The 26,448-nt window shown below is 43.0% G+C and overlaps 1 protein-coding gene and 1 pseudogene across 1 annotated transcript in view; one reads left to right on the forward strand and one right to left on the reverse strand.

Moving 5' to 3' along the window:
- The first annotated feature begins 7,302 nt into the window (after positions 1-7,302).
- Positions 7,303-26,448, forward strand: part of LOC101721915 (stereocilin-like) — a 45,840-nt gene continuing 26,694 nt past the window's right edge. Inside the window, 8 exon segments of the mRNA XM_087207997.1 lie at positions 7,303-7,351; positions 7,645-8,430; positions 8,518-8,542; positions 8,748-9,711; positions 10,661-10,723; positions 10,821-10,931; positions 11,101-11,132; positions 19,566-19,592. Of these exon segments, the coding sequence (XP_087064123.1) occupies positions 7,303-7,351; positions 7,645-8,430; positions 8,518-8,542; positions 8,748-9,711; positions 10,661-10,723; positions 10,821-10,931; positions 11,101-11,132; positions 19,566-19,592 (2,057 nt within the window).
- Positions 20,320-24,565, reverse strand: LOC147828804 (uncharacterized protein C2orf78 pseudogene; annotated as a pseudogene).

Consider the following 26,448-nt stretch of genomic DNA (forward strand, 5'->3'; position numbering starts at 1 on the left):
CATTGGTGCATTCTGGAGAACAGAAGGCAGTGTGGCATGAGCAGGAACCACTTCTTCAGGACATGTTCATGTCCAATCATGTATATTCCATTTCCATTAGATAATGGACTGTTGCTGTGAACATCCAACTTTATGACTTAGTAGATCAGATAGTACTCAATTCATGATAGGCTGCTCAGGTCATAGAATGACCTGGTGTCCCATGGTCAAGTACTCAGTTTAGGCTAAGGCTCATTAGCAATCCTGGAGTTATTTCTCAAAGGGAAAGTAATTGTCTGCAGATGATATTAGAGCCTGCTCCAAATTCCTAAGGGCCTCCACTCTGATTCATCTATGGGGACCTGCCAGAGGCTCTAAATAGCATCCCTACCTGTCACTGAAACCTCAAGTACCATTGGATGGATGTGCTGGATCATATGGCCCAAGTGACAGAGCAGCCTACATGGCAGCCTGAATCGATTGCTGAGCCTTTTCTTGTTCCGAGGCCGGCTCAAAACTAGCAGCTCCAAGGCATTTGGTAAAGGTGGAATAACACACCCAAGTGAGTAATGTGTTACCTTTAACATTTGAATAGACATTGTGCCTTTTCCTTAGCTGTAGGAGGAGCTAGATGCAACAACTTGTTCTTCACCTTAGAAGGGATATCTCTGCATACCCCACACCACTGGACTCCTCGAAATTTCACCGAGGTACAGAACTCTGAATTTCAGTTGCATTTGTTTCCTATCCTCTTACATGAAAATGCTTTACTAAACTGTTGCTATCCCTTCCTCACTTGGTCCAAAGAGCATAATATTCTTCAATGTAATGGACCAAAGGAGAGAAAGGTGATCAAGATTGCCTTAGCAGGTTGTGACACAGGGATGAAGAGTTTATATAATCCTTAGGTAGGACTATAAAGGTACATTGCTGACTTTGCCAGCTATCAAATTTATTTGAGGGGCTCAATGGTAAGTGTGGAGAAAAAGACATTTGTCAAATCAATAATTGCATACCATGGAGCAGAAGAATTTTTTTCCTAGCCCATCCTTCACCCCCTCTACCTGTCCCTATTTACAAAGACTTTATTTCCGTTTTTTCAATTTCTCAGCATTTTTCCTTTTCCTTCTTTTCTTTCCCATGCCCCTCCCACTACCCCTACCCCTTTGGACCTTTTCTTTCTATTTTGCATTATCAATTATTCATTCTAAGCATTGGTACATTTTAGGTATACAATATAATGACATTCATCATTGGAAATTTGCACCTTTACATAGTCTCTCTTGGTTCTTATTTTTCACCCTTGCCCAGCCCTCCCTTCAACCCCTCCAGTCCTCCCTATTTACAAAGATTTTGTTCCTATTTTTCCATTTTCTCATATTAATCCCATTCCCTTCTATCCTTTCCCCTAGCCCTCCCACTTCCTTCCCCTTTGCCCCTTTTCTTCCTATTTCACATTACCTATTATACATTTTAGTCCTTATTTACACTTTCAGTTTCTCACACCAGAGAAACTATTTGGAATTTATACATGTGTGTCCTATTTATTTCACTAAAGAGTATCACCTCAATGTGCATCCACTTAGCTATAAATGTCTCTAATTTCTCCTATTTTATGGCTGAGTAGTACTCCATTTTATAAAGAAAAAACCACATTTTCTTTATCCAATCTCCAGTTGATGGGCATTTGGGCTGTTTCCAAGTTGCTGCTATGAACATGGGTGCACATATATCACTGTGGTATGATTCTTTTAATTCTTTGGGGAAGATCCCCAGCAGTGGAATAGCAGGGTCAAATGGGACTTCCAGTCCTAGTTCTTTGAGGTATCTCCATACTAATTTCCACAGTGGTTGCACCAGTCTACACTCCCACCAGCAGTGGAGCAGTGTTCCTCTTTCCCTACAGCTCCACCAGCATTTGTTATTGGTTGATTTCATGATAGCAGCCATTCTTTCTGGAGTGAAGTGGAATCTCAGTATTGTTTTCATTTGCATCTCTCAAATGACCAGTGACGTTGAACATTTTTTCTTGTATATATTTGCTATTTCTACTTCTTTGTCTGAGAAATGTCTCTTCATTTCAGATGCTCATTTTCAGATTGGGTCTTTAAATTTGGGAGGTCTGATCTTTTTAAGTTCTTTATAGATTTGAGATAGTAGACCTTTTTCTGAGGAAAAGCAGGTGAAGATTTTTCCCACATTGTGTGTTGTCTCTTTACACTGCTGGTGGTTTCTCTTGCTGTGCAGAAGCTTTTTAATAAGAAGACATTCCACTTGTTCATTGTTTGTGCTAGTTCATGGGCAACTGAGGTTTTGTTCATAAAATCTTTTCCTACACCAATGTCTTCAAGAGTTCTACCTAACCTCTGTTCCAACTGGTTCAGCATTTCTATTTTAATATTTAGATCTTTAATCCATTTCAATTTTAGTTTAGTGCATGGTGAGAGATATAGGGCTAGTTTTAATCTTTGGCAAGTTGAAACCCAATTTTTCCAGCACCATTTATTAGAGGCTATCTTTCCTCCAGTGAGGGTGTTTGGCTCCTTTATTGAAGATGAGATGGCTGAATGTGTCTGGCGTTGTTTCTGTATCTTCTAATTTGTTCCACTGGTCCTTGGGTCTGTTTCTTTGCCAGTACCATGTTGTTTTTATCATAACAGCTTTGTAGTATAGTTTCAAGTTGGGCATTGTGGTACCCCCTTCCCTGTCTCTGTTGCCTAGAATTGATTTTGCTATTCTAAGTCTCCTCTTGTTCCAAATGAATTTTTGGAATGTTTTCTCAAGGTCCATAAAGTATGCTGCTGGAATTTCAGTTGGGATTGCTTTCAATCTATATAGCAGTTTTGGAAATATGGCCATTTTCACTATGTTGATTCTTCCTACCCAGGAGCAAGGGATGTCCTTCCATTTTCTTTCTTTCTTTTTTTTTTTTTGCACCAGGGATTGAACTCGGGTCCTTGCGCTTGCACAGCAGCCCACGAAACCACTGAGCTAAATCCCCGGCCCCTCCATTTTCTGATATCATCTTCACATCTTCAATCTCTCATTTCAGAGTGCTACAGTTTTCCGAGAAGAGGTCTTTGATTTCTTTTGTTAGGTTGATTCCTAGGTATGTCAGCTTTTTGGATACTATTGTGAAAGGAATTGTTTGCTCTATTTCTCTCTCAGTTAGTCTGTTTTTTATGTAGAGGGAAGCTATTGATTTTTCTGTGCTGATCTTATATCCAGCTACTTTACTGAATTTGGTTATTATGTCTAGAAGACTCTTGGTGGAGTTCTTGGGGTCTTCTAAATAGAGTATCATGTCATCTGCAAACAATGACAATTTGACTTCTTCATTTCCTATCTTTATTCCTTCTATTTCTTTCTCTTGTCTAATTGCTGTGGCTAATGTTTGTCAAACTATATTGAACAGGAGTGGTAATAGTGGACATCCTTGTCATGTTCCTGATTTTAGTGTGAAGAATTTCAATTTTTGACCATTTAGCATGATATTGGCGGTTGGTTTTTCATAGACGGCTTTTATCAGATGGAGGTAGAAATAATCTATTCCAATTTTTTGTAGGGTTTTTTTTTTAGCATAAATGCATGTGGGATTTTGTCAAATGCTTTTTCTGCATCTATGGAGATAATCATATGGTTTTTGTCCTTGGCTCTATTGATATAGTGTATTACATTGATTGATTTGTGTATGTTGAACCATCCCTGCATCCCTGGGATGAATCCCACTTGATCAGGGTATATGATCTTCTTGAGGATCTTCTGCATAGCAGAAGAATTTTTAATCCATTCAAGAAAGGAAACCACATATGGTACAGTAGCTGAAATTGCAGTCATCATTTAATTAAGCTTACAGTGATCCACCATTATTCTCCAAGATCCATCTATCTTCTGCAGATACTAATTAAGAGAGTTAAATGGTGATGGTGGCACTAATCTCTTCAATCCCTCCAGGAACTAGATTTTTTTTTTTTAATTTTTTGAGACAGGGTCTCACTGTGTAGTCCAGGCTGGCCTTGAACTCACAGCAATCCTCCTGACTTAGCCTTCCAAGTGCTGGGATTGCAGGCATGCACCCGCATGTCCAGCAAGATATTGTTTTTGATTTAATATTTTCCCAGGTAGAGGCAACTTTAATGGCTTCCACTTGGCCTTTCCAATCATTTTAGCTCTCACACCACAGGTTAAGGAGCCAAGATAGGCATTCTGCCCAGCGCTAAGCATATCTATCTCAATTAGACTTTCTGGAACTGGGGAAATGACTATAGGAGGAATTTCAGAATTTGTTGCATCCATTGTATATCAGATCTTGGCTAAAACTTGATTGATCCCCTGACCTCAATTGCCTTTCAGCATTACTGGAGATTGACAATATTATGAATCTCTTGGAATCAGAGTTAGTTCAGAATCAGTGTCCAATAGTCATCAAAATGTCTGATCATTTCCTTTTCCCCAATGTATAATTACCCTGGTAGAAGGCCATAGGTTCCTTTGGGGAAGGGTGGGAGAAAGATTGACCTTTTAGTGTACCAGGCCACTCCTCAAGGGAAACTAGCCTCCCTTTTATTCAGTGGGTTTTGAATGTGTATGCTGATTCAAGTCTAGGGGCTGCTTGAGGGGCTATGATCTCTGTTGCTATGATTCGGGATAGGTTCATTTGCCCTAAAATGTTTCTGTTTAGTAGGCCTGTGTTTAGCAGGCTTCCTATTTATTTCACTTCTGAGAACACTGTGATTAGCCAATGCCATAGGTCTGCACATGTCAGACAATTCTGAGTTCTTTGTGTCCATTACAGTATTCCCACTTTGCCATTGGCACTTGATGACTATGACTTGGCTCCTGCCATCCAGGTATCTAATTATACCCATCATATCATCATATTTAGGTTTTTCAGGCAAGTGACTGCAGTCCCCACTGTAAAGTCTAGCATAAAGAGGAGAGAAATTACCTCTTTGAGGATGGTGGTACTTCACTCACAAAACTGTTTCTTAATGAATTAATGAAGGTACATTTTCTGGATCCTTCCAGTGTGGAGCAGTAGGTTTTATCTGGTAAATCCACTCCAGTGGTTTTATTTCCCCAAGCTGTGAATACCTTCATCTACAACAGCAAGCCAAGGTATATCAGGCATCTCCTGCTCATTCACAGTGGGCCATATTTTGTTCTGTACTCAGTCAACCAAGCAAATAAACAGCACCATTTTAACTCCACAAGCCATGACATTAAATCCAGAATCTCTATTTAATAGGCTCATATCAGGAAATACAGCTTGATACTTGTTTATGTTTTTCTGCCATTATCTCACACTCTTAAAAATCCATTCCCATATCTGTTCCCCAGATCTCTGCTTGTCAGAATTATAAAACTCAAGAAGTCCTTTGAGAATGTAGCATACTTCCTCATAGGTCATGCTGATACCTCACCTTTAGAAGCTTTCTGCGATTTGAGCCTAGTTATAGACCTAGAGGCAAAAGTGGGTGGTGAGGATGGGTCCAAAGGAGAGTCAGCATTGTCCTGCTTGGAAGCTGTACCAGGGAAGGTCATTACTTTTTTCTAGGCCACCCAGAATTAGTTTCCTTAGGTACAGGTGGGAGCCAACATGACAGGGGGTGGGTGTAGGAAAGCCTCTGCCACTGAGGGTGGGCAAATCTCTTCCTCCGGCAAAACAATCTCATTAGAATTTAGGAGTTTTAGATTCCCAGCCTCATTGGGTTCCTCTCATACATCTCCATTCTAATTTATAGGATCCTGTTTTTTTCTGATTAGCAACCTCATGTTAACTGAAGATACACTTTGAGACTGACCATTAAACTTGCACTGTAATTCAGAGAGATGAATAATCCAGTAGCTACTCAGCCCCGACAATGGTTTGTGTTTGGTTTATGTGAGGTTTATGTTTGGCTAAAGGATCAGGACACACTTACAAGCCTTTAGTTTATTTATGCATATCTAGAGCTGAGGATTTGAATCTTTGAGCTCATTATTTTCCTTTATTACTCTGTGGACACACTTAGAAGACTTTTGATTGCTTATTCATGTGTGGAGCTCATTATTCTCTTTTAGTAGTCTGTCCAGAGATGTTAGGAGCAACTAGCCAGCATCATTATATTTTTTATTCTTCCAAAAATATTCAAAATATTGTATATAGAGTCATTAAATTGCTTGCATCTCACAACTAGTGAATTAGGATATTCAAATGGAACTATGTTGTGTATTACTTTAAGTAGTTCACACCAGGAACTCTCAGAACTCTCTACATTTAGAAGGAGAGGCCATGGAAACTTTAGCCTTAGCAAGTTAGAGAGTCAACTCTAGAAACAAATTAAAGAAATTCATTCTTATAATTCCATTTCTCTAGAACTATTCCTGGTGCTGAAATCTGTATTAGGGTTCTCTAGAAAAAAAGAGTCAATAGATTTATAATAATGCAAGGGATCAGATGTGAGAGAGTCCACAATGGCTGTTTAGAGATCCAGAAGTGTGAGAGTCCATGATAGCCACCTCTAGGATCAGATGTAGAAGAATCCACGGTGACTGTATGAGCACTGGCAAGCCGAATAATTCAGTAGCTGCTCAGCCCAGACAATAGAAACCGTAGAATCAGAGAGATGAAGGTATCAGCTCCAGTCCAAGGTCAAAGGAATGGAAGATCACTGTAGGGTCACCAGTATGAGTCTGCATTGCAAAGCTCAAAAAACTAAAAATCAGTGTCAAAAGGTGACAGAGAAGACTGGAGCACTCCCAAAGTGAAGATACTTCCTTCTTGCACCTTTTATCTTGTCCAGGGAAGAAACATATTGGTTGGTGCTACATACAACTGGGATAGATCTTCCCCACCTCACTTTCCTGGTCTACGTGTCAATCAAACACACACACACACACACACACACACACGCCTAGTACTGTGCTCTACTAATCTGCTCAGTATTTCTTAATCCATTCAAGCCGATATGCCATGATTAATAACCACACCCTGGAGGCACCTTTGTCCTCTAATTCTCCATCTACGTGTGTACCTACTTATTTTTGCATGCCAGACTCCTCACTCAAGGCATCTTGTTTGGGTCCTTCTGTGACTTACTTCATCCTCAATTTCTTGTCAATGGTCCTTCTCACAGCAGCACATCCTTCTCCAAAGCCAAAGAATCCAGTATTCAGTGGCAGAAGTGACACACTTGCTGTAATGTTTCAAATATTGTTTTCTGGGAGAACACACTGAAGTAGAGCCTCAGGCTACCTGTACCAGGCTGTCTTCACCTGGCTGTCCCACAGGAAGTGAGAATAACTGGAATCCACTGCTAGGACCAGTGCTGCCCCAGAAACATGGCTCTGAACCTCTGGGCCCTTCTGCTGCCCCTGCTGTCCTTCACCTGTGAGAGGAACACTGAACAGGTGAGGGCTGCTGAAAAAGAGACCTAAGAATGTGGAGGTTAAACAGTTAGACAAAAGCTAAAGGGCAGGAAGAGGGGCAGAGACTGATGCTGCAAGTGAGAGTGAGGCGTAAGAAAGCAGGCCACGACTTACTGCAGGCCGGAGAAAAGGGCTTGGCTCACCCTCCCCTGCCATCCCCTTTAGATCCAGGGAAGGAATTGTGCTTAGGAGCCGGTCTGTCTTTGGGCTCTAGGTTCTTCCCCTTCAATGATCTCTGGGTTTCTCTCCTTACAGTGACTCTGGCCACTACTGGGCCTCAGTCCCTGGACCCTGATCTCTCCCTCCTGAAGTCATTCCTCTCCACTCTGGACCAGGCTCCCCAGGGTTCCTTCAGCCGCTCACGGTTCTCTGCATTCCTGGCCAACATTTCTTCTTCTTTTGAGGATGGGAGAATGGGGGAGGGACCACTGGGAGAGCCCCCACCTCTCCAGCCCCCTGCCCTTCATCTCCATGATTTCTTAGTGACACTGAGAGGTAGCCTAGACTGGGAGCCAATGCTTGGGCTACTGGGGGATGTGCTGGCACTACTGGGACAGGAGCAGACTCCGCGGGACTTCCTGGTACACCAGGCAGGTGTTCTGGGAGGACTTGTGGAGGTACTGCTGGGAGCTTTAGTTCCTGGGGAGCCTCCTTCCCCTACAAGGCCGCTGTGTACCTGTGATGGGCCTTCTGACTGTGTCCTAGCTGCTGACTGGTTGCCTTCTCTGCTGCTGCTGTTAGAGGGCACCCACTGGCAGGCCCTGGTGCAGGTGCAGCCCAGCATGGACCCCACCAATGCCACAGGTTTTGAGGGGAGGGAGCCAGCACCTCACCTTCTGCAGGGTCTGTTGGGCTTGCTTACCCCACCAGGGGAGCTGGGCTCTGAGGATGCTCTTTGGGGTGGTCTGCTAGGCACAGTGGGGGCCCCCCTCTATACTGCCTTCCAGGAGGGGCTGCTTTGTGTCACACACTCCCTGCAGGATGAGGTCTTTTCCATTATGGGCCAGCCAGAGCCTGATGCCAATGGGCAGTGCCATGGAGGTGAGTGATCTGGGGTTGGGGCTGAGAAGTGGCAGGCCAACAGGAGTGAGACTGGGGTACTTCTCTTCCTTGCTCTTTTCCTCTTAGGTAACCTTCAACAGCTGCTCTTATGGTAAGTAGCAAGAGACCAATTCCAAGAATTTGGGCCGATAAATCTGGAGGAGGTGGGATGCTGAAGGCTTTAGCCTCCAGAGCTGAGGAGAAAACTGATGAGAGGAGTGTGGTTTGGGGGTTTTGGAGTGTGACTGGGTTGGTTTCCCGGCTCCTCCTCTTCCTAGTCATGTGGGCTTAGACATGTTCCACATTCCATGTCCCAGTTTCCTCATTTGTGAAATAAGGATGGTAATACTAACTACGGGTTCAGGTGCCCAATGCTGGCTGCAGGCTTGCCATGACCAGTTTCCTGCTAAATTTCTGGATGCAATCTGTAGCAACCTCTCCTTTTCAGCCCTGTCTGGCCCCAGTCGTCGTCAGGTAAAGCGGCTCTGTGCTGGCCTTCTCCCACCCCCTACCAGCTGCCCTGATGGCCTGGCCCCTGTGCCTCTCACCCCAGAGATCTTCTGGGGATGCTTCTTGGAGAACAAGACTCTGTGGGCTGAACGGCTGTGTGTAGAGGTGAGTCTGCAGGCTGTGCCCCCTAGCAATCAGGCATGGGTTCAGCATGTGTGCCAGGGGCCCACGCCAGATGCCACTGCCTTCCCACCTTGCCATATTGGACCCTGTGGGGAACACTGCCCAGACGGGGGCAGCTTCCTGCTGATGATCTGTGCCAATGATACCATGTATGAGGCCCTGGTGCCCTTCTGGCCTTGGTTAGCAGGCCTGTGCACGATAAGTCATGCGGGCAATGACACTTGCTTTCTAGAAGGGCTTCTGGCCCCCCTTCTGCCTTCCCTGCCACCTCTTGGGCCATCTCCAATGTGCCTGGCCCCCTCCCCCTTCCTGCTGGGTATGTTGTCCCAGGTGCCAGGCTGCCAGTTCTCAGTGCCAGCTCTTGCCCACACCACACACCTGCATTATTTCCTGGGCCTGCTGACCTTCCTTCTGGGCCCAGGGGCTGGAGGGGCTGAGGCCCAGGGGATGCTGGGTCAGGCCCTGCTGCTCTCCAGTCTCCCTGACCACTGCTCCTTCTGGGACGCCTTCCGCCCAGAAGGCCGGCACAGTGTGCTACGGACAGTTGGGGAGTTCCTGGAGCAAGAAGAGCCAACCCTAGCAGGCTTTGAACCCACTGTCAGCCTCAGCTCTGGTATGAGCAAGATGAAGCTCCTGCCCTGCTTCAGTGTGAGAGATTTGCCCAGGGAAAAGTCCTTGGAACAGGGAAGGGGCTTGCAGAGGAACTCTTTCAACACCAAGAGACAGGGGTATGGTTTTTACAGTGATGCAAGCACTCAGCTCTAGGGTCTGACAAACTTGGGTTCACATCTTAGCTCTGTGACTGGTCTTATACAAGTTATTTAGCCTCTATGGGCAGTATATTTTTTCTTCTTAGCTATAAAGTGGGGGTAACAATAGTACCAATTAGTAAGGTGGTGGTTAAGAATTACATGAGATAACACATACTGTGGGCTTAATCCAGGGCATGATAAACATGAAATAAGTCATTTTATTATTCTTTTGCACTCTTAGATTGTCCCCCTTTCTGCTCCAGAAAGGAAGGGGATCAAGTTAGAGGGCTCAGATTCTCTCCCTAGAGGGCTGGCAGAATATCAGAAGGTAAGGTAGAAATAACAAAGAAAGTGATTTGGGGGGGCTACAAATCAGAAGACCTTGGTTAAGTTCAACTATGCCATAAATTAGTGTGAACTTAGGTAAGTAGTTTTTCTGGACTTTTCTTCTCTGTAGTGTGAAGGAGCTTAAAGTATTTTGAATACCATAACTCATTTGCTGAGTGTCAAGGCATTTGCTAGATTCTGTAGGGTACACACAGATTCCTTGTTAAGACCCATTTTTTGTAGCCCGGGCTTCACTGAAATGGAATTAGCCAGACTCACATTAATTTGGTTCAGGTCTAAAAGTATTTGTTGAGCCCGCTGTGGACCTGGCATAGGAGAGGATACAGGAGTAGGTAGAGACATGGTTCCTGACCTAAAGGGGCTTCATATCCGCAGAGACACACATACTAGCTAGCTTCAGGGAAGGATGCATCCCCACGAGTTGAGTTGCAGTGCCCGGGAAGCTGCAGGAAGATGGGGGAAACAGCTCTCTTGGCATCTTCTTTCTCCCCTACCAGCCTGTGCTGTGGGATCTACTCCAGAGGGAGAAGAGTGTTTGGGCCCTGAAGATCCTAGTACAGGTAACAGGTGGAGGGTCACACGGGCAGGCTGGGTGACAGCCATGGGCTGACGTCTCTGCCCAGTGAGGTCACGTCCACCCTGACCTCCAGTCCCCAGGCATACCTACACATGCCCCCAGAGAACCTGCAGCACCTAGTGCTTTCAGCAGACACAGAAGCTGCACAGGGCTTCCTGACCCTCGTGCACCGTTCCTGGGCCCAGCTGCAGGTGGGCATAGAGAGCGAGAGAAACAAGGGTGGAAGGGAATCTCGGGATCAAGGGCACCTGGAACTGAGTATTTGGAGTGCTTGCCTTCGTGGGAGGAGGAACTCCAGGGAGGAGGTGGCAAGGATACCGAGTGTCTCCAGAGCTCACAACCATTCCTGGGCCCCTACAGGTACCACCAATTGAGGAGCAGGCCATGCATGGGTCACTTGATGGCCTACTAGACAGATATTACAATTGATATAGCCACATAACAAGCAGGGGAAAAAAACATTGAAAGAGGATCTTGAAAGTTTTCTTTTCTCCTCAGAACCTATAAATACTCACCTTAAGCAATCAGAAATATGTGTCACTCTTTTTTTTTCCTATTCAGTTTATTGGTACATTTTTGGTATACAATACAGTTATATTCATCATTGGGATCTTGTACTTTTACATGAGGTATCTTGGTTCTTATTTTTTCCCCATTACCCTGCCCTCCCTTCACCTCCTCCATCCCTCCCTATTTACAAAGACTTTGTTTCCATTTTTTCCTTTTCTCATATTTTTTCTTTTCTCTTCTTTCTTTTCCCCTACCTCTCCCACTTCCCCCTATTCTTTTAGACGTTTTCTTCCTATTTCACATTATCAATTATACATTTTGATCCTTATTTACACTTTTAGTTTTTCACACCAGAGAAACTATTTGGTATTTACACATGTGTGTCCTATTTATTTCACTTAAGAGTATGTCCTCAATGTGCATCCATTTAGCTATAAATGTCTCTAGTTTCTCATTCTTTACGGCTGAGTAGTATTCCATTTTATAAAAAAAAACAAAAACCCAGATCTTTTTTATCCAGTTTCCAGTTGATGGGCACTTGGGCTGTTTCCAAGCTTTAGGTATTACAAACTGTGCCACTATAAACATAGGTGCACATATATCACTGTGGTATGATTCTTTTAATTCTTTTGGGAAGACACCCATTGGGAATAGCTGGGTAGAAATATGTGTCACTCTTAAAAGATAACAAATCTATACTGCTAGAACACAATAAAAATGATATTGTGGTTGTTTCATTGTTGGTTTGTTTGGGTTTTCTTTGGTCTTAATGTTAATTACTCAGTACCATAGCTAGTTAATTCCTTCTTTCTGGGTATTGAAGGTCAGGGGCATTGTACCACCAAAGTATATCCCTAGCTTTGTTTCTCTTCTCTTCTCTTCTTCTCTTCTCTTCTCTTCTCTTCTCTTCTCTTCTCTTCCTGTTATTGTTGTTGTTGTTAAGAGATGGTCTCACTAATTTGCCCAGGCTGGGCTTCAGCATGTGATCCTCCTGTCTCCAACTCCGAAGTACCTAGGAATGCAGGCACATTCTTTTAAATGTAGGAAACCTCACAGGGGCCCACAAAATTGCTTCAGATACCTGTGGAATGAGAGATGTGGGATTTGACATTTTCCTTTTGTTTGTGGGCAAGTGCAGTGCTACCTCAGTGTGTGAACTTAATTTGTTTCACAATTCTGAGGAAGATGGCCATGTTTGTGTTTGCATTTGTGGCTGAGGTCATGTTGGTCAACCTATCTGGAGTTCATGAACAGAAACAAAATTTTGCCAGATGCTTCTTTTTGCAAACTGAATTGTTTGTAAAAAGAAGCTGTAATGAACCAAGGTATTACTGTATTTATTTTGAACCTCAGGTGTCAAAATGGTTCATGAGTATGTATGTTAGTGAAGATGTTGATACCAAATATACACTCTGTTTTAGGAAAAAGAGTGCCATAAATATGTCAAGAATCTTTCACCTGAACCTTACTGAGCATGTAAAGGAAGTGGTCCTTCTGATGCACGGGGGCTGAGACACTTAATTTAGAAATCTATTTAGTTTAAAAATCAGTCTGAAATAGAATGCTGAAAATTGTTTCTCTGGACCTCTAGGTGATGACCTTTTAAGGATGTATATAGGAAGAATCATATGTGAAACACACTTTTAAAATGTTCACATTCAAAAACTATCAAGTGGCATTGGTATTGAAAGAGGCAGGACAAAAAAACAACAACAAAAAACCATAATGTGACATTTCTCATAAGGTGCTTTCTCCAAGGGAAGCCCTATGCCAGCTTTAGTTTCCTTCTTACACCATTAAAGGAAACATTTGCCAAGCTGGCCTCAGTTTGGCCTTGTCTGAGGAGATTACACTGTGTGTTCTTTCAGTGGTCATGTGAAATCATCAGTGATCATCAAGATTCCATTGCAAACTACAGTGAACCATTGACTTACAAACTCAATTCATTCACAAGGGCTGGTTGTAACTCAAGTTGGTTGTAAGCCAAGTCTATTTTTTCCATAAGAAATAATGGAAATACCCATAATGAATTTCAAAACTTCCAAAGCACCCCTTAACTAACCTTTTCATAATAATTTACCAGAAACACCAATAATTTTCTGTATTCACCAAAAAGTTATAAAATGTGCCTATATTATGGCTTGTATTTAGATGTCCCCCCAAAGTCTCACACAGATGAAGTGGGGCTTTCTTTTTCAGGGGTGGCTGAATCTGGAATGTGTGATGCTAGAATTAAGGATGTGTGATTACTAAATCACTACATTCAAGTGATTGATTTGGCACTGCCCTAATCCTCATAGTCTAGATGGGATAAAAAGGGCAGAAAGATGCTCTTAAGGTCTCTTGCTTTTGTTGCTTCCAGCACCATGAACTGTTGCCAGTCTGCCATCCTTCCTGGGTGCCAGCCAATTATGGGCTGAAACCTCTACCAACTGTAAGCCAAATAAACTTTTCCTCCTTTAACTTTGGGTGTGTGGTATTTTGTTTCAGCAATGAGAGAAAAGTAACTAACAAACACAGCCTAGTTTACCAGAAGCGACAATTTCATACTGTGCTCACCATGCAAATGGACATCGCTGGTTTGCAGGAAGGGAGGATGAAATGCAAGGTGGTTATTCTTTGGAAGGAGAGTCCACTTCCATAATTAGATCAGTAATCTAGCTCTCTTACTTCCTTTTTTCCTTGGGAGAGTCTGTAGCTCACTAGGAATTGTTTCTGGCTCACTAGGTCTCAACATCTTCAGAACTAAAAACTGTTCTAAGGCTTTCTGTTTCTGTTTTTTCTTTAACACTGTTTTGTTGATACAGAAAAGTTTTAGATAACTTAATAGATTGAATATTAAAGTAGTTGTAGAAGCAAAATAAGTAATGTGTTCTTTTAAGATTTGCTTTTCCTGTAACTCCTTGTTTAAGGTGAAGATTATCTGACTCTAACCAGTAACTTCATTAACCTAACAAAGTTACCATGCCAGGGTGAATTTACAATGTATATGGCCTAACTTGTGTCTGTGACTTGTAAATAGGAACTGGGATTGTATTTACATATCAAAGACCACTAGGGATGAGATAATGGCTAAAAAGGATATAAAAAGGGAAATGCTGAACAAAGGGGGCCTGGATACTGACCAGACTGGTTTCTGGCATTCCCATCCGCTCTCGAGAAGAAATTTTATTATTTTATCCGAATTCTGTGTCTCTGTATATTTCTTTCCGAGATTTCCGTAACACTGTAATATGACATGACATTGTCATTAAACAAGTGAATGCAATGATTGGCTTTTTCTCCTTCTGGGTGTGTCTTTTCTACAAATATTTGTAACTCGGTCCATTTTTTTTTTTTTTTAGCATTTCCTTTATTTTAGAAGAAGAACTTTTCTGCACTGATTGTTGTTACTCCTCCTCCTCTTCAGAAAGCTCCTCAGCTGTCATTCTCTGTTGTTTAGCCAGAAGTAGCTGAAGTTCCTCTGTAGACAGTTCCTCTGAATGTTCCTCCACTAGTTCCTCAATATCACTACTGTCTACCTGCAAGCCTATGGACTGTGCTATAGTGACAGTGTCATCAACCACAGGATCAATTGAAAGTTCAGGATCCTCTACACAGCCTTCAAAGTCTCTCTCTTATATGATTTTAGGTCACACTTTCTTCCAGGAAGATCTCAGTGTCCTTATAAGGACATTGGCCATTTCTCAATTAACCCCATACAGGAAAGGATGTTGTAATGTTCTCTACAGAACTCTGTAAGGGTTAAATTTGTATCTGAGACCACCTAGAAGCACTTCAGGAACAGTTTCTTGGTGTATAGCATCTTAAAGTTAGCTATATGCTGGTCCATAGGCTGCAATAGAGGAATTTTACAGAAAAATTGACTGAGAGCTATGAGAATTCTTCAACCAATTCTTCTTCCAAATCTTATGGGTGAGCAGGAGCATTGTTCATGATGAGGAGAGATTTGAGTGGTAAACCTTTGTCCTCTAGATATTTCTTAACAGTAGGACAGAAAGCCTCCCTGATCCACTCAAGAAAGCATACTCTTGTTACCTTGTTACCAAGGCTTTTGCATTAGATCTCCACATAACCCCTAGCCTATACTTCATGACTTTATGTTTTCTGAACACTCTAGGGGTCTCAGAGTAATGAACCAAGAGAGGAGGCTTTATCTTGAGGTCACCACTCGCATTGGCACATAGCAATAAGTTTAGCCTATCCTCATAGGCTTAAGGCCTGGTATTTTCTTTTCTTTCTGGGTAATGTATGTTTCCCTGTACATTTTCTTCCAGGAAAGGCCAGTTTCATCAGAGATTTGATGAGAGCAAAAGCCATTTCTCCGTGTCATTGTTTTGAAGTGGTGTATGTAATTTTCAGCAGCCCTTATATCAGCACTGGCTGCTTCACTATGCCTAGTTACACTATAAACCCCAGTTATCACTTTAAAATTGTGAAGCCACCCCTTACTGGCATGAAATGTTTCATGATTATCACTTGTTGATAGATATCCTTTATGAGATCTGCATTTATAGCCCTAGTTTTTTCACAAATTATAGACTTAGATAGGCTATAACTTGCCATCTGCCTTTCATTTATCCACTCTAATAATAGCCTTCTACCTTGTCTAACACTGTTGATCATGACTTACTAATTTGAGAAACACCTTTAGTAACATTAGCTTCCTTTTACAAATCTTTTCTCTGTAAGGTTGTCGAGATGATGGATTTCAACATGCTGTATATATTAGCGTGATTGGTCACATGAACACCAGTCTCATATTTCTCCACAATTTTCTTCTTCTTTTTGATTGTGATTGCTTTCTTTACCTTCTCCTCCTTCCTTAATTTTTTTCTAACTTTTTGGAGGCCATTCTGATAACAGTGATTGTAGCAATTATATAAAGCACTGACCAAAATCACATCCACAAACACATGCATTTGGGCTCAGTCTGATACTTATATATGTTTTTCTGGCTTCATGAGGCTTTGTTTACAACTGTACAAGCATCCAGTATTTAGGTAGTAACTCAAGACTTTGGTTGTAAGTTAAAACTAAAATTCTGGTCATAACCCAAGTTTTTCGAGTGTGAGGTTGGTTGTAACTGGAGGGAACACCATATCATTTTCCTGTCTAGAGAACATGTCCATGCTCTCCATCATTGTAACTGAAGGAAACACTGTATCAGTTTCCTGTCTAGAGAACGTTCCATGCTCTCCATCTATCTCCTTTCTGATATTTTTTCCTCCCTACTTTTTCATGTTTTCTTCCCTTCTTTCCCCCAAAACCATGTAGTCCCCATTGGCTACTTCATGGGAGTCCTCCCAAGTGTTCTTCTCCTTGAATATCTGCTGGGTTATAGCCCATTATTTTCCCCCTGAACCCATTCAGACAGAAATCACCATAACATATGAATAATCCATTTTGAACACATCCACAGTAGTGTGGAAATACTAGTGGAGGGAGACTGTCAGTGATGAAACATCTTGGCATAGAAACATAGTTTCTTACCCCACCTAGTGTTTTACTCATTCTCTCTCTTACCTGAATGGTCAGAAAAGGAATAACAGTGATTACAAACACACAAAGGATGAGGAGAGAGTACTTGAGGATGTTTGGATGGCCGAAGCCAAAGAGAAAATGTGTCCAGTATGAAGAGCACTTGAAACAGATCAAATTTCTATTCAGACAACTTGACAGAAGCCCCAGGTCCTACCAGGTAATGATTTGTTTGGAGTGGAGTGATGTCACGAATCAGGAAGGTCAAAGGTTCAAGAGAGCTCCTAGACCAGAAGGTGGGGTTGGGTGAAGAAGCTGAAGGAGAGGAGATTTAGAACAGTACCTAAAAGGCTAAGCGGGGTCGTGACATCCCATGAACTAGATATGAATTTCCTACTTACTTCCAGGCTTGCATGTTATAGAAAGAACCTCAGTGTGTCTTTTAAAACTGACTGTAAAATAAATTTATTCATATTGCATATATTATATTTCACATGATAAGGAATAATATTCTACCCACAATTATGTATTATATATTGAGTTAATATCCTTGGGGAGGAGGGAAAGAGAGGGAAAGGTACAGCACTGACAATTATTCTGAAACCATCATGGTCCATGTGGTTAGTGAACTTACTGCAGCTTTCAAGAACCAAAGGAAGGGACTTGAGAGCTCTTTGAGTAACCTAGTTGAAGAGGAGGGTGAAGTCTACTGAGAGTTAGTTGTAGGGAATGCTATGGTCCAAGGCTCTTCTCTTAGTTCCTTCTCCTTCAGTGGGGGTGGGGAATGCCAGGTGGACTCACATCTCTCTTTTGCTCTCCTTCCTCCCAACACCTTCTCTGTAGGATATGATTCTTGGACAAGGTTTGACTTTACATTTGTGTACTTAGACTCAGCTGCCCAAAGTCAAGGTTCATCATTCATTCATTTATTTATTTCTATGTGTCTACCTATCTACCATCTATTACTACCTGTTCGAAATACAAAATGTTTACATTTTTGTATGGATTTGGTACATATACATAACACATCTAAATTCCTGTTTTCATCCCCTCTCCCTTTCTTCCCTTGTCCATCCCTTGATTTCTTGATCACCTTCTCAATAGGGCATTGATGCTCTCACAACCAGATTCTTAACCATGAGCACAAATCACTAGAAAGGTGGAAGAGAGAGCTGACAGCAAACTTTCCCTCCTGTGCACCTTAGTCACAGTTCATATGCTCATGATTAGCTGCCTCTGGCTGCTTTATCAACACAGACGTTCTGCCACCTGGCTCTTCCACACATGATAAGAATTTAGGATAATTTGTGTCTGATTTGGTAAGTGAATACAGAATGACAGTTATAGTGGCCTCCTCTCCAGGATGCAGAGAGCTAGCACAGAGTCCAGGGCTATCATGTTCTCAGTTGGCCAAGCAAAACAGAGAGATGTATATTTAGCAAAGGAAGTGAAGGCATAGGGGAAGTGAAGGTGCTAAACAAAAGATACTCATGTGGTTTTCTGATTTTCTGTGGGGACGAAGTCAACACAATCTGGCCTCGCTTTGTATACACATAAGAGACAACTCAGCACTGTTTAGGTGGAACATAGTCCAGAAAATGCCATGGATTCTCTGCCCTGAAGAAAAATCTAAAAGATATTTCCCTCCTGCCCCCACATCATGTTTTTAAGAATGCCAACCTTAGAAGACAAATTTCTTGGTTTCCTGTTGATGGTTATTTGTTTTGAAGCATCTCAAACTAACCATGCCCAACAGATTTCTGCAGGAAATTCAAGAAGAGCTTGTGAAAAAGGGCCTGTGAATATGGTGAATAACTGAACCTGGGTGCCATAGGATACAGATAAGCTCCCAGGAAACCATCCATTTACTAGAGGGAAGCATCCAAATGTCTACCACTTAATGGTTGGCTGGAGAAAAAATAGTATTTGTCCATACCACATGATAGAATACAGTCATAGCTGTGAAAGCCTCATACATTCTAATATGTGTTTTAAGATTGAAAGCAGTTTGCTGAGCAAAAAAGGTCACTTGTAAAAGGCCACATGTTTATGAATCCATGTCCAGGCAAGGTGCAGATAGGCAAATGCAGAGAGATTAGCAGTTGGGACTGCTAATGGTAATATGGGCTCCCCTTGGGATGTACATAAGCTATATATCCCACGGTGGGCTAAATGCCTTTGGATTGTAATTCTAAGTAGTGGATTTTGTTACATGAATTCCATCTGAATACTTCTTTCTTAAAATGTAAATTAATTTAAAATTTACAATGTAATTTTCTTCAGGTGTGAGTCCTCTGCCCTCTTCCCCTGCTCGTTTCACTCTATTCCTTTGCTTCCCCTCACTCCCATCCCACCAACCCCTACACCCCACCTCATCCTTTCTCCATGCCTCTAAGCCTTGACGTCTTTGGACAATACCTCCAGAAGATCGGTGCTTGGTTTCTGCAGCTAGCTGAGGGCATTACTGCATCCACCTCTCTCCAGAAGTTCCTGGATGCTGGTTCTTCTACTGCACTGTTTCTGATGGCCAGGTTCCCAGAAGTTGGTGCATGCCTGGTTCTGGGAAGGAGGTTATGGGAGATGTGTGGACTTCATATTTGGTCCATTTACAATTGATCTCACCTATCGTGTGACCTATGGATACTGTGCCTTGCAAGACAAATTCTGCCTGGTGACATTCTCCAAATCAGGGAAGACTAGAGGGCCATCTGGTCGAGACTGAGGCCTTGCTACCTGCATATGCAGTGGAATGGCAGCCCTGTACTCTGGTAAAGGAGCACAGTCAAACTGGCCTCCTGTGTTGGAAAGTTAATTGACTTTGTGTACCTCTGCAGCCTCAGTGCATAGGTGTTGCAGAGGTGGTGATTTCTACTCCAGGACACTTCCTGGGTTGGCCACGTGCTGCTGACACTTATCATATGTTGACACACATCACCATATCCACTGCTCCCAGGATCACTGTGAAGCCTGGCCAGTCCCCTGGGAGCTTCTCCATGTTTTGGAGTCACCGTTCCCGACTGTAATTGCAGGTGACCCGAGTGTTGGAGATGTGCCCTGAATCGTAGTTTGCAAGATGTCTGCCTGGTCTGTCATGAGAGGGGAGGTCAGGCTCCATGAGAGATGTGTTGCCTTTCCTGCGGTCAGCCTATATCCATCTGGTGCCATCTTGCATCTTGTCCAAGTCATATTATTTTCACCCTGGCCTGAGACTATATCTCCTGTAATTTTACTGTTTCTTGATCCTTCTTCTGAGCTCATGTGATCTCTCCTTTCTGAACTTATAAGATTTGACATTTCTTTCTTTTCCTTGCTCAGCTCTCAACATGTGGGCCCATATTCTTCCATCCTTTATTCTAATACAAACTTTTATCCCCAAATGAACCAAAGAAATCCACAGTGAACAGCATCTTGGAATTCAAAAGGGGGCTTTATTTACTATGTACTGCTTTTGCCATACTCTCTTGAATAGTATGTGGGTATGTTAACCTTCAAAAGTACATCTGAATGAACAAATTTCTCCTTCTCTCTCTACATAACTATGTGCAGAACCACTCAGTAGCCAAAATGCCCAGGCAGTCCTGGTGACTTTCATCTTATGTATCCGTAGTATTGAGCAACTTCCTTGTCGCTCTCCCTCTGCCTGAAAAAATGCAGCTTCCCTAAGGAGGTGCACTTGGCTGCCAGCTCCTGCTCTAGCTGAGCCTGCCTCTTCATCACTTCCTGATCTGGCCTCTGTTCCTCTGTGATGGGGCTTAATGTGACTGGCTTGGGAACACTGGGCTCCCTCCAAGGAATTGGCTGGCAGCTGAAGTCTTGAATGAGAAATGGGTTGTGAGGCTGAGGCAGGGCCCTGTACTTGGTCACAGCAGTGGCAACAGACTCCCTTCCAAGAGAGGCAAAAGGTGATATTGCTTGGAGTGCAGGCTTACACACTGCAGACTGAGGAAGTCCAGGCTGTTTTGCAGTGGTCCAGTGTGGTGGCCTGGCATTTCCCAGGACCGAGTGAGCTGGTTTGACAGGACCCATCAGAGACATGCTGCCAGCTGCTGTTTGGGATGGCTGAGCTGTGTTAGTAACAGTAGGATGGACAGGGTGAGCTACAGGGTGTCGCCATGAGGCTGGAGGCTGTGGCCTTCGAGAAACTGGTCTTGCTTGAGGCTTTTCTGGGCTAGGAAAAGGCAAAGGTATTAACTTCCCCTGCCCAGGTGGTGGCAGCTCACCCAGGGATGCAGATGAAGCCTCTGTTTCAGCAGTGCTGTGTGAGCTCTGGAAGTCGTCCCAGATACTCTCAGGCCTCTGCCCCTCACATGGGGCCCTTTGCCATGGTTTGGCTCTTGGTGATATCTTGGAGTTTTTGGTGATACTTGATTTTCCCAGTGCCTAGGAGGAAAAGGGCCCAGCTGTCTTATCTGTCTTCCTACCTAATGGGAGGAAAGCCTGCACAGACTATACCACGTGCATGCCTAGGCAGGTGTGAGGCATTTTAAAGGCCTCTTGGCCAAGCACCAGTTGGTTTCTCTTGTGCTTCACATTGAGAATAGTTGGCTTTTCTCCTTCCTTGACTTTGGGCCCTGACTGACTCCTCTATTGCATTTTCTTGCTTTTGTTTTCTCTGGTCCCCTTGATTCTAGCTTGCCCACATCCCTTAGCTTGGCTGGTACTGCTAAATGCTACATTCAGGGATTTGCTGTTCCTCAGCTCAGCCATGTCCACGTGAGCCCTGTCACTGGCTACTGCACTGCAAATGAGCTCTTGTCCCCCTGACCGGCTCTTGGGGGTCTTCAGCTGCATTTTAGCCTCAGGAGCCCCACTGCTTGGCCTGGAGGGTTTATGTTTTTTCTCCCTCATTTTAGGCAAAGGATCCCTGGTAATGGCTGAGTTTTGATGCACCTGATTCACCTTGTTGACTCCAGTGTCTTGGGCTTAGATGACTGTGGGACTGTTGGACTGGTCAAAATTATTGAAGGAATGGAAAATCTGGTGAAGGAGAATGTCCTCCACCAGGACCCTAACAACTGCCCATCCTGGGCTACTCTCAATCTCCTTGTCAAAAGTCCCTTGGTTCTGGAGACTCAGGTGGCAGTTTGTCCAGAGGGCATCTGCATAACCAGGGTTTACTTGGTTTGAAGTCTCAGTGGAGGCCAGCAGCTCAGGAGGGTCATGAGCCTCTAAGGATAGTAGAGGTGGATCTTTGTTACCTATTAAGATCTTGTGGACATTCAGAACCTCTGACACCTTGCTTCTCATCTCATCCCAGTTCTCCTTCTCTAGTTGCTCCTGGATTGTATCCAAGACCAAGAGTTGAGTGGAACTCTGATCTGAAGCTCTCTTTGAAATGTCCCCAAGCTCTTCTGGTGGGCTCCTCTCAAGCAAATGAGCACATTTGTTAGTGCATGATTGGGGAAACTCCAGAGGTTGTTGCACATATGGTGCCTGGCTCAGGGCTTGCCATCCCAGGGATGTCTGTGTGTCTGGGGAAGCTTCCCTCACTGCAAAGGAAGCATGGAAAGCCAGTCCCTGCTAAGTGAGTTGCTCCCCCTTCACAGCAGCACAGCCCTCAGCAGCTCAGGAACAGTCAGCAAGGTCTTTCCATCACCTCTGCTTAAGGACCTAGGACAGAACCTCACTTTCCTAGCTAGGAGGTAACCGTTCTGCTTCTTCCTGCTTAACACTTGATGTGTTTGTTTCATGGCTTTCCTTTTATGTCCTAAGATTTTCTTCCATCAAAGGAAACATGAAATTGATTTTTAGGGCAGGACTTGTTTTGGGCATGGTGGTAGAGCATTGCTTACTGTGCATGATGTTGTGGGCTCCATACCAATGACAGCACATCCTCCACACACACACACACACACACACACACACACACAGAAGTGTGCAAGCACCCAAGCAAGCACACTCTCACAGAAGATTTTCTAAGTTGTAGATTCCTCCTATCAGTGCTCTCTTCCCTTTTGCTGTTATAAAAAGACTTCTCAATATGGTGTATGAAAGAGAGAGGAGGTCTTCCTCCTGTCACGTGTGAGCAGGACAGAAACTGAAGCATGTGTTTTAGACATGACCTCAGAGACACAGGATCATAAATCCTGGTGAAAATGAAGAAAGGTGAAGTTTCCCTTACCACCATAACTTTTGATGCATCTTCCAATTGGACCACAGCAATAGATGAGGGAAGGGAATTGTTTAGGAGGTGGTGGTAGAAGACTGATCTACAAGGACTCTGAAAAGTGTAGCCTGCCTCAGTGGGGTCCAGAGGTCTCTTCAATGCAGAAAGATGGCCATGATCATATTGTGCATTCCCTGCTTACAAAGTTTAAAATGTGAACTGAGCAAACGTAGCAGGTGAAGTCTCAGGAATGAAATTTTGCTTACCTGTGTACTCATCACTACCCAGCTGCAGCTTATCCCTCCTTCAGAATTCTAACGTGATTCCGTTCCCTTCTTGCTCTCAGTATCCACCCTGCAATCTCATTTTCATGCTAGTTTACATCAGACCCAGAGTAGTAGACAGTAGAAGAATTAGAGACTGGCGTTATGGCATTTGTTTGCTAAAACTCCTTTAGCATCATCACCATCACTGGTTGATAGGTACAATTCCTGCTCCCTAGGTACAACACACAACAGTAGGGGTACAGCCAGAGGCCAAGTTCTGTAGACATCAGAGGCCCATTGCACCCTAATTGTAGTAGCACACATGGTTTTCTTGTTTGCGGGGAAGGTGTAGGCTGTGTCCCTGATTTGGAACATGTGGTGGTGGTGTCCCCTGAACCAGGCTGGCAAACAGTGTTGGATATGCTAGGATGATTGCATTGGCATGAGCTCTGCCTTGGTCAATGACAGTCACCTGAAAATGTTGAATGACAAAAACTTGTTTTTCCAAGCTTCCCATGAAATTCTACTGCCAAATACCTGGATAGGAGACAGATGAAATCAACAACTGACTCTTATGCATAAACATTGAAAACATAGTTGCATACAGTGTTGGTAGAGGTATGCACTGGCAGTGACCGGCTGGAAGAAGGTGGCAGAGGATGAGGGCATCAGACCTGCTGGACTGAGTGTTGGAGCCCACGCCCTGGAGGAGTTGCAGGCACTTTGTCTCATTTTGCTTGGGTCCAATTCTGACTGTCTCCCAGGGTCACTAATAATAATCCAGGGTGGCTGGTAAACTTGAAAGATCATTGTTTACCCTCTTCCCACCTAGCTTCTGATCCAAAGTCAACATGACTACCTAAATGTTAGTTTCTCAAGCAAAGCCTTTGGAAAGAAAAACATTCTCTAAATTTCCTGACCTGAAAGATATTCATCTATAAGGTGGTCATCAAAATAAGCACAGTGACAGTTCATCCATGCATGAAAGGAACATATTACACACAATTTGTGCAGAGGGAGAGAGAAAAGGTGCTGGAAATATAGAATGAGTAAAATAAAGGAGTTTTGCTTGCAACAGAAATGAGAGCTAGAGAGAACTGGAGGTTTCCACAGATAATGGGATTTGGACATTTTCTGTAGGAAGCAAGAGGACCATGAAAACATGGATGAGACTGACAAATTCTCACTATATTTGAGCACTAGCATTATCTATCCTAAAGTCCTTACAATCAGGAAGCCTGTGATACCAATATTCAGTGAAATGCCAGCAATCAGACATCCTCAGTTGGAAAAGTGCATTAATTGCTGGAAAAGTTTGAAACTCTCCCCATGATTTGCTGATCTCCCACCTGGGTCACCAAAGACCCAAGGGGTCCCATTCTTACATGCTCCCTTTGCCTGAAGCTGCCTTACCCCTCTTCTGTGCTGCCCTTAACCCTGCATCACACTGACCCATGATCATGATTCGTGGATTTGAAGCTTTTCAGACCTAGGAGATCCTTAGAGAACTTATTACCTCATATTTTATGAGTGAGGAAACTGAGGCCAGTGAGATCCCATTGACTTGTTTAAATTCTCCTATGATTTAGTATTGGGATTGGTTTACAGAACCTGACTCCTTTTTGGGGATTTTTTTGTGCTGAGCACAAACCAGAAACTAGTAGTAAAGGGATTTTTTTACCTAGGCATTTTTGTTGCACACTTGCTAGAACAGAGTATGGGTCTTGCCGCTGTCATCTTCTGCATCTCATTTTGCTTCTGTAGGGCCCTCACTTTCTGCAGGGGTCACTTATAACCCAGAAAGGTTGATAAATTGCAGGGGTCATTCTCTCCCCTCTTTGAGCCTAGTTTCTGATCCTAAGTTACTAGAGTGCCTGAGGGTTAATTTCACAAGAGGAGCTTTGGGGAAGAAAAATATTCTCCACTTTTGACTTGCAAGTTACTTGTTTATAAAATGATCATCAAAATAAGCACAATGCCAGTTCATTTATGAGTGAAAGGGACATACTGCATATGATTTTCATAGATGGAGATAGAAGAGGTGCTGGAAATGTAAAAAGAGTAAAACAAAGAACATGTAGCATCACAGAGTGAAATGGCATGTATGGATATTAATGAAAATTGAGGTACAAGCAACAAAACATAGTTCATTTACTAATGTGTTTAGCAAACATGAAAGCATAATAAATTTATGAGGAAAGTGCTGTTATATGTGCAACATGAGGAAAGTGAACATGATTTACTCACACAATAAACCCAAAACAGGCCACACTGGACAGTGATTTTGAATGCAGTCCTCTTGAGCACAGAAACAATTTCAGTGAAAAGTCTGTACAATACAAGCCTCAAACAGCAATAAATATGAACATGTTGGTAGTCATAATTTATGTATTGCAATAAAACCTGGTATTAAGGGTGGACATGGTGGTGTATGTCTGTAGTTGCAGCACTCAGGAGGCTGAGGCAGGAGGATTGCTTCTGCCCAGAATTTAGAGGTCAGACTGGGCAATTTTGAAACTCCATCTCAAAGAGAAACAAACAAAAAAGAAAGAAGGAGAAACCAATCTGCACAGCAAGGAATGCAAAACAAGTGTGAAGAAATTCCACTATTGTACTCAATCACCTTTGTCTTGAATATCACCAACCAAGGAATAGACTTTCGACCCACAAGACAGATATTGCATTTGATAGTGCCATGTAATGAGCAGGGGGAAAGCACTGAACAGGATCATGGAAGTTCATTTCACCTCACAACCTACCATAAAATCATCTTCAACAGTCAGGAATGTGTAACTCCTAAAGCCTAATAAATCCATCACTGCTAGGGTACAATGAAAATGATATTATGTTTCTCTGGTTTTTTGGGTTGGTTGGTTGGTTTGGAGTTGTTTTAATGTTCAAATGTGTTACCTTTTTACTGGTATAAATAGCATTTTCTTCATTTATTTTCTATTTGCTTGCTTTTGCAATATTGGCTATTAAAGCCACTGGCACTGTACCGTGGACCTGCATACCCAGCTCTTTTGTTTTCTTTCTTTTTTTATTTTTTTTGTACCAAGGATCAAACTTGGGACCTTGCGCTTGTGAGGCAGGCGGGGGCACTAATGAGCTAAATCCCTGGCCTTTTCTTTCTTTTTTTTTTTTCTTTTCTCAATATTTAGGTAGGCTCTCAGTAATTTGCCCAGGCTACTTTTCAAATTGTGATCATCCTGTCTCAGCCTCCCATGTAACTGGGATTAGAGGCAGTGAAATTCTTTAAAATGTAGGAAAACTCACAGCAGCTTACAAATTGTTTTAGATACATGTGGAGTGAGAGATGTTTTCTTTTTATATGTGGGCAGGAAT

The sequence above is a fragment of the Heterocephalus glaber genome, unplaced genomic scaffold (assembly GCF_053883595.1).
Source record: "Heterocephalus glaber isolate CG9 unplaced genomic scaffold, H.glaber_assembly_v1.0 deba00000901, whole genome shotgun sequence".
Lineage (NCBI taxonomy): Eukaryota > Metazoa > Chordata > Mammalia > Rodentia > Bathyergidae > Heterocephalus > Heterocephalus glaber.